This window comes from Polyodon spathula, chromosome 5, assembly GCF_017654505.1.
Source record: "Polyodon spathula isolate WHYD16114869_AA chromosome 5, ASM1765450v1, whole genome shotgun sequence".
Lineage (NCBI taxonomy): Eukaryota > Metazoa > Chordata > Actinopteri > Acipenseriformes > Polyodontidae > Polyodon > Polyodon spathula.
Genome location: NC_054538.1, coordinates 7,945,575 through 7,955,717, shown reverse-complemented (window position 1 = coordinate 7,955,717; position 10,143 = coordinate 7,945,575). Strand labels below are relative to the sequence as shown.

The window sequence follows — 10,143 nt, the reverse complement described above, 5'->3', positions numbered from 1 at the left end:
GGCCCATCTTGCTTGTTTGGTTGTTAGTAGCTTATTGATCCCAGAATCTCATCAAGCAGCTTCTTGAAGGATCCCAGGGTGTCAGCTTCAACAGCATTACTGGGAAGTTGATTCCAGACCCTCACGATTCTCTATGTAAAAAAGTGCCTCCTATTTTCTGTTCTGAATGCCCCTTTGTCTAATCTCCATTTGTGACCCCTGGTCCTTGTTTCTTTTTTCAGGTCGAAAAAGTCCCTTGGGTTGACATTGTCAATACCTTTTAGAATTCTGAATGCTTGAATTAGGTCAGGAAAGACTTTTTCATGAAGGCAGCAACGGTTCAAACATGTAGGCCTATCTGGCTGTGACCTATAGACTAAACCCTAACAGCATTAGTAATCCAGTCAGTAGTCTCTCCCTACAGACACAGTTATGCTGATGTCACAATGTATGCCCCCCAATAACCTCCAATTAAGTGTGACGGTAGATCACAAAGAGACACACACACACAACACACCCACCATACACACACACACACACCACACACCACACACACACACACACACACACACAACACACACACCACACACACACACACACACACACACACACACACACACACACACACACACACACACACAACACACACACACACACACACACACACACACACACACACACACACACACACACACACACACACACACACACACACACACACACACACACACACACACACACACACACACACACACACACACACACACACACACACACACACACACACACACACACACACACACACACACACACACACACACACACACACACACACACAACACACACACACACACACACACACACACACAACACATACAGATACACTGACAGCAAAGACAGGAATAGAATAAACGGAAGAACATCCAAGTTGCCTACTAAATGGCAAAAATGAACTGCATGATTAAAAGAGGGCATAGAAACTTATACTATATAGAGTTTAAACTAGATCGATCAATTGGAAAGGGATGAGAAGCTTTCAGAAATACTGACGGACTCTACAGCAGAGCTATTCATCCCTGGTCCTGGAGGGCCATTGTCCCTCCTGGGTTTTGTTCCAACTCTACCCTAAATTACTTAATTGGACCAAGTGCTTATTAGAAGCTTAATTGGTCCAATTAATCAATTTAGTGTATAGCTGGAACAAAAACCAGGTGGGACAGCGGCCCTCCAGGACCAGGGTTTAGTAGCCCCGTTAGTGGGTCGTAAAGCAAGATGTGGACCTATATTTCTGAATCTAGAGTCTTTAATTGCATTTGCAAAAAAATTCTTACCTCTTACCAACAGAAAATAAAAATAGGTTACGAACACTATCAAATTTATCGGACGGGACTTAAGGTGTACGGTACCGGGCAAGACTATATTTGTATCAGACGGTACTAAAAATGAATCGGACAGGATTAAAAGTGTATCGGACGGTACCGGATGTGTTTTAGTCACACCACTCTAGGGTGATACCAAACAGCGCCAGAATTAAAGATGCTTTGTTGGGATGAAGATTATTAATTATTAAGCAATTCATTTAAAGTCAGATTTTTTTTTTTTTTTCAGAAACCCAGTCATTTAAGCATTTAACAGCCCAATTTGTATGGTATTAACTTCATTTTGAGTTTTTATTTGTTTATGTTTTTGTACCTGTAAAGAATGCATGGTAGTAAAGAAGAGTGACGGGAAGAGACAGGTGGTTAAAACATCACGTGTAGTAATGCAAAACTGTTATGCAAAATATTAAAATATCCACAGTTAAAAATGAATGAAGAGTCAGTTTCACAAAATGATGGCTGGTACCGACTAAAAGGAGGAAAATAAAACTGAATATCTGACAACTGGATTTGACCGAAGTTACAGAATATGGCTTGTTTAAAATAGCAAATTAATATAAACCGGAAGATATTAAGACACCTTGATGCCTTAAGTATCTTCCATGACAACTGGTATTTTGACAGGTGTTTTCTTTGATTTTGGTGGCACAGTGATACGTGATTAGCACAGGTGCAGTGATTTGCCTTTGTTCCTAAGTAGTTTCTAATCATGACATTAAGCACTGGATATTGCAATGGCTTGGAACACTGATGGACCAATCAGCATGCAGCATTCTAACAACAGTTTTATAAATATCCCATAATCCATTGTGTTAAAACCTGATTCCTTGGGTGGCGAAACATGTTCGCACAGTAACATGACCCCTCACTTTTTTTTTTTTTTTAAATATAACTAAGACTAGTCACAAAAGCGTATTATATAAAGGAGCATTCAGAACAGAAAATAGGAGGCACTTTTTTTTTTTTTTTTTTTTTTTTTTTTTTACAGAGAATCATGTGAGTCTACAACCAACTCCCCAGTAATGTTGTTGAAGCTGACACCCTGATCCTTCAAGAAGCTGTTTGATGAGATTCTGGGATCAATAAGCTACTAACAACCAAACGAGCAAGATGGGCCGAATGGCCTCCTCTCCTTTGTAAACTTTCTTATGTTCTTATGTACTGACTGTAATGAATAAATAGGCTATACAGTCACACACAAGCAAAACAGTCTATTCACAAAACAGTGTAAACATATACAGTACATTACTTTCTGGTAACATATACATTGGCTACCTCTACACTTTACAGTACTACAATCAAATTGGCATCGATATACCCTTAGTAACCCGATTAGTGGGGACAGAAACTGTTTCCATGCTAAGTTTCGTTTTCCCGCAGAGCACACCAATACTTGCAGCCAGTTTCGCTTTCCGTACGTCAGATCTTTTTTTAAGTTTCGTTTATGTTGCCTGGCAATTCACGTCATAAAGACGAAGCGTAATTTGTATTTATATCCTTTAAAAATGCGTATCAGACTTAATTGCCTTTCGAACATGGCTAAACGTTTGAACTGTAACTTCAGTCAGTGGAGTTCTCGAGTCTTTGCTGCAGAATTTGACAGAAGATGCGATCCAGTCTATTTCGCTTTAAGTGCACAGACCCCAGCTGCGGATAAAAATCACAGCCTGCTTTTCCAGAAGCTTTTCAGTCAAGGAAAGGCTTATTCCGTCCATGCCACTACAGGTGACAGAATTCAAAGGGCAAGATCTTATTCTGACCTTCAGGATAAACTTGTTTCTGCGTTGCCAAAAAGCTGCAATCTGTTGCAACTGATAGCTTTTCATCCAGACGTAAACAATTCGCTGGTAAAGGGGTTTTTCATTCAGGACGCACTCAGCACTGGCGAGACTGAAAACACGCTCAAAGATCTAGTTAAAAGCGAGGAATTTCATCTGTGCACCTATGTCTCTTCTGAAGATGGAAAGCTGTGGCAGCAGTGTGTGTGGTCACGAAGAGGCAAAGAGTGTACCGAGGCTGCTAAACACTACATCACCGTCGCTGCAAAACCGGAATATCACCCCTCTCTGCTGAACATTGTTAACACGGTTGTGTTCTACAGCTTCGAAGATGCTTACAGGGTTTTACAAGAGGTAAGTAGGTTGCAGGTTAATTTTAAATAATAGGTCAATACAATACTGGAACCTGTACCAGTGTTTATTTATTAATTAATTTGCATGCATCTGTTGAAACAAGATTGATTATTAAAGCTGTAAATTCAAAAGTGTAACCCTCTAGTGGGAGCGTGTATGGGAGGACATTACACCTTTATGTGTATTGAGGAGCTGGGGGAGACAGTTTGGTTACAATCCTGCAATGGTAAGAAAAAAAAAATACACCGCATGCCATCATTGATAAACACGTCTGTTTGTTTACAGTGTAAGGAATGTATTCCTGAATCCAAAGCAGTCTTGGAACTTGCTGATCACTGTCTAAAGAATTCGACGAAGGGTCGTTTCCCTGTGATAGTGATAGAAGGGCTGGATGCAACCGGTAAGTCAGCTGTTTGCAGTGTTGGGCATAAATGAGTGTGCCATGTAAACTTCGTACTCTGGACCAGTGTGTCTGTCCGTTCTAAGTTTGCCTGCACACAGGAAAGGGTCCACCACTTGCTCAATGGTCACAAGATGGACCACACACGTGTGTAAATGAACTTTTAAGACAGCTGCTATGTGCTTTAAAGTGTCAATACTAATACATAAAAAAAAAAAAAAAAAAAAAAAAAGTTTTTTAAAATATGTAATTAATTAATATATTGCCTGGTGTCTTCCTCTTGGAATAAAGTAAAAAATGGTTTAGATGTAAGAAATGTTGCTGTGGTGCACATTTTTTATGTAGTATTTGTGTTGAATTTGAGCGAGACGTGTTAAATCCGTCAGTCAGACCCCCTAGTTGATTTATAGTGTATAGAGACAGTCTGATTATGACAGGTGGCGGCTAATTACCAGACTGGAGAATGAAGAGTGGAATTGATATATGCTACTGTGAAATGGTGAGATGCTTCCATGGTCCCATGCAACCAACTAAACCCTGTGCTTTAAAAGTGCAACTTGGTGTGTTTTTTTTTTTTTTTTGAGCAGGCAACTTTTGTTTAAAAATGCTAAAAACACTTTATTTTGTGTAATTCTCAGGTTGTTTGTGATCAATGCAAGTAAGCACTGCAGACTTGCCCTGAAAAATACTGCTTTGATCTAACTGTTTCTCCCTTACCCAGAATATTCTGCCACAGCCAAGATTTCAATGGTCTGTGGACTTTAAATACGAAGAGTGCCCTCTTGTGGTACAAGTGTGTCTCTACACATATTTTGTGCTTCATTATAAGTACCGGCACTGTCACAGTTTTTGTAAACTGATATTTTCAACTTGGACTCAACAACGTACACTATGTAATTCAAGTACTGTGCGTTTTTCATAACACTAATTTAGGTACTCTGTTTAAAACAAATAAAAATATAAAGTTTACAGACTAAATAGAATTACATTTGTGTTCATTCAGAATTGTTTGTTTTTTGGCATTTTCTTATTTTCAATGGATTTTAAATATGTTTTCCTTATATTTCCAGGTGTGTACAATTCCCAAGAACATTATTTTATTAGAATAAAATATGCATAATATGGAATAAAGAATGGTTTAAATTTAAGAAAGTTTGCTTTCTGTAGAAAATATAAAGATTTATAGTTTAAATCAAATAATATTAAAAAAACATTACATCTTGAAAATCAAACTATATATCTGTCAAACATAAACTGTACATTTGGTGCATTATCCTAAATAAGAACTCTTCTTGTAACGGTGAGACACTTTGATGAGCTGAGATGAGCTTAAAACCTCTAAAACTACAACAGCAGACAAGCCCAGCTCTGATTACCCAGGAATAAAAAGACCTCGTATCTATAGGTTGCTGAAAGATGTATTTATAGTCACCATTTCCTGTGTTTAATTCAATTATTATGCAGGAAAAACCACACTGACCCAGTCGCTACAAGAGAATCTGAGAGGGGCTCTACTGAGGTCTCCACCGGGCTGTCTGTCTCAGTGGAGGGCTCGATTTGATGCTGAACCACCACTCATCAGAAGGGCTTTTTATGCTTTGGGAAACTACATCAGCGCATGTGACATAGCAAGAGAATCTGCAAAGTCTCCTGTTATAGTTGATAGGTATGTCAGTTATTCTTTACAGTGTCCCAGGTTGGTTACACGACTTACACATTTATCAAAGTGGCAAGGAAGCCACACTGATTTATATTAAACAAAAAAAAGGTTATCTCAAACCCTTTTTTCATTTAAATAAAACTCATTGTTTTCAAATGTACCGAACTAGAATTAAATAAGTAAGTACTTTTAAAATTTCTGTAAAACAATGTTGAATTAGGCTGTCTCAATGTTAATGTTTAGAATGCAGTAAAAGGGTCATTTCTTCCCTCAGGTACTGGCACAGCACTGCAGCCTACGCCATTGCGACAGAGGTCGGGGGGACACTGGAGAGCCTGCCCTCCTCTCATTCTGAAGTGTACCGGTGGCCCAGGGACCTGCTGACACCAGATCTAGTGGTGCTGCTGACAGTGAGTCCAGAGGACCGGGCCCGACGTCTTCTTGCACGGGGAGTGGAGAAGACAAGGGAGGAGGCAGAACTGGAGGCAAACAATCTGTTCAGGCAAAAGTAGGTAGACTGTTATGATGTCATTTTGTATGTAATTAAGTGTGACTGTTGGTGACCAGGAATTGTTTGGAATAGGAACATAATTGATTGTAATTGATTTCCTTCTTTCTGGCAACACAAAAAGCCACCAGTGCAAGTACATGATGAAAAGTCCTTTCTTCTTTGAAACTGAGAAAAATTGACTTTCAGACAGACTATGATTGCTAGAAGAGTTACAAGTTTGATTATTTACTTAAACAACATAATTGTAAATGCACTCAAACTTCACTAACCAACATTTGAAAATTGGCAAAACTAATTGGTGGGCTTTGATACCGTTACACATGACATTTACATTTTCTATTTGTTCAGTAAATACTTCCTTCACTTAACACTAGAAGACCCGGAGAGACACTCATACCTAGAAGCCCCGCAGCAGTCTTACTGATGGCTGTATTCAAAACACTGTAAATAGTATAACAAAAGGAGAAAGTCGGATGTAATTAGATTTTTTTTTTTTTATTGATTACGTCGCATAAACGTCTCAACAACCGAAGCATATTACACACACACACACACACACACACACACACACACACACACACACACACACACACACACACACACACACACACACACTATATATATATATATAAAATGTGTGTGTGTGTGTGTGTGAGAAAAGCAACTGAACAATGTAGATAAATAAACTTAGAAGAAAACTTTTTACAGAAGCGCAGCAGCACAATAAGTTATAAAAAAAAGCCTAATTTCTTTTTTCATTTTTTTTTGTCGACAAAAGGGTATTTCTTTATCTTGAGTCTAAGGTTGTTCACAATCAACACAGATAATGCGCTTCCCCACATGGGCAGTGCATTTCCCACACGCCGCCTTTCGCACAGGGCACAGCTGTCTGAAGTTTTATTTTTACTGAACTTGCCAACCTGGCATTGGTGTCTCTTGCGGCTCTCAGTGGGGTTGCCAGGTTCAGCTGTGGGTACACGCTTGGCAAACTCCCTCTGTTCCAAATGCTTCTTGCGAAGTTCCTGTGCTAACTGTAAAATATATTCTCTCCTTGGTAAATTCTTCTCTGTGCATTCTTTGTAAAGTACCCAGGAGTTGATGGCTGCTAGGTACAATGCATTGTAAAACACCTGAACAGACAACCGCCGGGAGCCAGCTTTCAGGGAATACTTCCGTGCCATCTGATCCAAAACATCAACTCCATATTTTGTTGCGTAGTAAAACTCCAGTCTCTGGTATTTGTTTTCATTAGTCCTCATGCTAATTGACTGACCAAAAAAGTGTACCTGGCAAGCAGGCCCCAAGCCTTTGAAAAGGCTGATTGAAAAGCAATAGACTGCCAGTCATTCACTCAGGCAGACAGTAGAGACTAATCTAATTACAGCTGAACACATTATGGGCTGGTAAGTAAAAATAATAAAGTAGAATACCGTTCTGTATAATCAAAATACAATTGTTTTCTTTGTGGCCGTCAACGTGACTGCTCCCGGGGCTTTTAATTATAATGTAATATATCTCCTTTATTTCTGCTCATACAGACAGAAAGGTACATGAACACACAGCCCCATATGTGCTACACCAGTGGAGAAAATTAAATTTTAAAACCAAAAACCGCCGAAATGACTGCCGCTGGGCTTCTAGTGTTAAAGGGGCAAAAGTTACTAGCAGAAATGCACCCACAGGAAAATGGAACCTGGTGACAACAAAACACAAAAAGCGTCACTCAGCAAGCTGTAACATATTGTACATACGAGTTTAAAAAACAAATGCTAATTCAAAATTCACAATAAATATGTGAAACTCCAAAGCACCTTAGAACCAGTAATGTGCAACTGGATACCACACCAGATGATTCCAGTTAGAAGCTTATTGCATATATAAATGAGTATAGACACCATCACTGATCTGAACTTTCCCTTGGATTGCATTAGGATCATTTTACAGCAAATAATCAGAGTACAGAGGTTTCATATAGAAATCACTCTGAAGCCATTTACAAGAACTTGAGCCTGAAACCGAGGGAGCTGCAGCCTCGTAGAGATGTAGAAACTGGAACTCAGTGACGCACTGTCAGACAGAAGTATGGGAGCATGTTGGAAGGAATGGAATACTGTGGCTCCTGCATAAAATCCCAAGCTGTCAATGGATGTGACAATGTCTGTAATGCATTGTACCTGAAATACAATCACACAGTGTAAGACAGCAGACAGCATGACGGGGTAAAGTCTGCTGTACAGTCGTGATATGCATTTATTTATGTTTAGAAATATTATATTTGCATATATTGTTATTTGGGAATTTCAGTATTACAATTTTCTTTACATCCTTAAATGTTAGCATTTTTAGGCACAGGGATAAGCATTTATATAAGTCGTGGTTAAAAGGCAGGCTGCTCTGTAAAAATACAGATTTTCAACAAATTTGATATTCTGATGAAATTCAATTTGCCCATTCTTTTTTTTTTTTTTATCCTTTTGAGGTAAAAGAAAAGCATGTTTATGGGCTACACACACTATACATTAACACAATAAGAGGTGCAGTGATTCATGCTCTCCAATTCCACAGGAGGAAGTCCCTTTGAAACAAAAATTGCCAGCTGTGGTGAATAATAGGCCGACCAAAGAGTTAGACTGCAACTTGCCTGACCTCAGTCTGCTGGAGAAATGCACCACTGCCAGACCAGAATGATTTGCGGTCAACTTGGTCAGGGTTACATTTGATTAAATCATGTTCTGTATACAACCCTGACTTCCTTTATGGAAACAGTAGATTTAAAACCTTCATTCGGCTGGCCTGGGTTGCTAACTGGAGTGTTGTTGTGTGTTGTGGAAGATTCATTGGACATTTGATCTGGATATGATGGTCTCATAACCACACTTTCATCCCCACCCCACCCTCTTAATATACAGGAAGAGACTTTAATCATAATTTTGAATTAGTACAAAAATGTTTTAATGAAACAGGAAGAGACTTTAATCATAATTTTGAATTAGTACAAAAATGTTTTAATGAAGATAACTAAGTATATCGTATCTTTTTTTGCAGAGTGGAAGAGGCATATCGGAGAATACAAGATCCTGCCTGTGTAGTAATAGATGCAAGAGTGTGTAAATCTTCAAAATGGAATACAGGTAATGGGTTTTGCTGTACACTGATTTTCGTGAATAAGAGAGACAGAAAGAGGGGGGCATGGACTGAACTAATCCATTTGGTCACAGCAGTTCAATACTCTAAATTGGCTTGTAAAAATGCATACCATTTACATTCAAGTTAGACATAGAAGAAAATGATTCCTATATATTATTCAGTATATAACAGTCGGCTATACTGAACATATCCAGACGGTATACTGGTCAATATGCAGTTTAGGTAGGGGGTGGGTATGTGCTGTTGGACAATGCAACTGAGTCAGAAGCAACAGCAGGTGTTCTGTGTCATATACAATGACTTGTTTCCTTGAGGTGATATACTCTACAGGAATGGCTTGTAAAAATGCATACCATATTAAGCATTCAAGTTAGACATAGAAGAAAATGATTCCTGGTATATTATTCACTATATAACAGTCGGCTATACTGAACATATCCAGACGGTATACTGGTCAATATGCAAGTTTAATTTCCCTTATGATGCATCATTTCACCTGGCACATCACATCAGTGCACTGGCACCATCCTGCACTGCAGTTTGCAAGTTACTAAATGCAGTATGTGGGACCAGTCATTATGGAATAGCTATGGTTTGTCACACCTATTTCAAAACAAGAGAATCTTCCAGGAATGGAGTTGGCAGGTCTTAGATGCTGCATGTCAACACTTCACTGCAATTTGAAAGAAATAGACTGTTTATCATTTTTTATCACATCTTAGTTGTTTTAGATAGAAATACCAAATCATTTTTTTTTCTAACTTAGCTGTTTCACATGTGAAATGTGTTTATTCAATTTTAAATAGACAATAGCTATATGAAAGGAAAATGAGATATGATACGAGAACAATTATTATTCATGACAAATGCTTCTTTTGAGATAAATTGAGGAGGAGTGATATATCAGCGTGAGAAGTAAAACAAAAAAAAGACTG

At 38.6% G+C, this 10,143-nt stretch overlaps 1 protein-coding gene across 1 annotated transcript; it reads left to right on the top strand.

The window, feature by feature from the left end:
- The first annotated feature begins 2,485 nt into the window (after positions 1-2,485).
- Positions 2,486-9,551, top strand: cmpk2 (cytidine monophosphate (UMP-CMP) kinase 2, mitochondrial). The gene is made up of 6 exons (XM_041249389.1): positions 2,486-3,490; positions 3,776-3,890; positions 5,355-5,556; positions 5,825-6,058; positions 9,107-9,192; positions 9,523-9,551. Exons 1-6 carry the CDS (start codon positions 2,864-2,866, stop codon positions 9,549-9,551), a joined length of 1,293 nt encoding a protein of 430 aa, XP_041105323.1. The 5' UTR covers positions 2,486-2,863.
- Positions 9,552-10,143: the final 592 nt, after the last annotated feature.

What these genes read in the sequence shown, in the direction of transcription:
- cmpk2 (XM_041249389.1), top strand. Translation starts at nt 2,864, where the DNA reads ATGCGTATCAGACTTAATTGCCTTTCGAACATGGCTAAACGTTTGAAC. An exon ending in CTTACAGGGTTTTACAAGAG is followed by an intron (nt 3,491 to 3,775) that starts GTAAGTAGGTTG and finishes GTTTGTTTACAG; the next exon opens with TGTAAGGAATGTATTCCTGA. An exon ending in TCTCCTGTTATAGTTGATAG is followed by an intron (nt 5,557 to 5,824) that starts GTATGTCAGTTA and finishes TTCTTCCCTCAG; the next exon opens with GTACTGGCACAGCACTGCAG.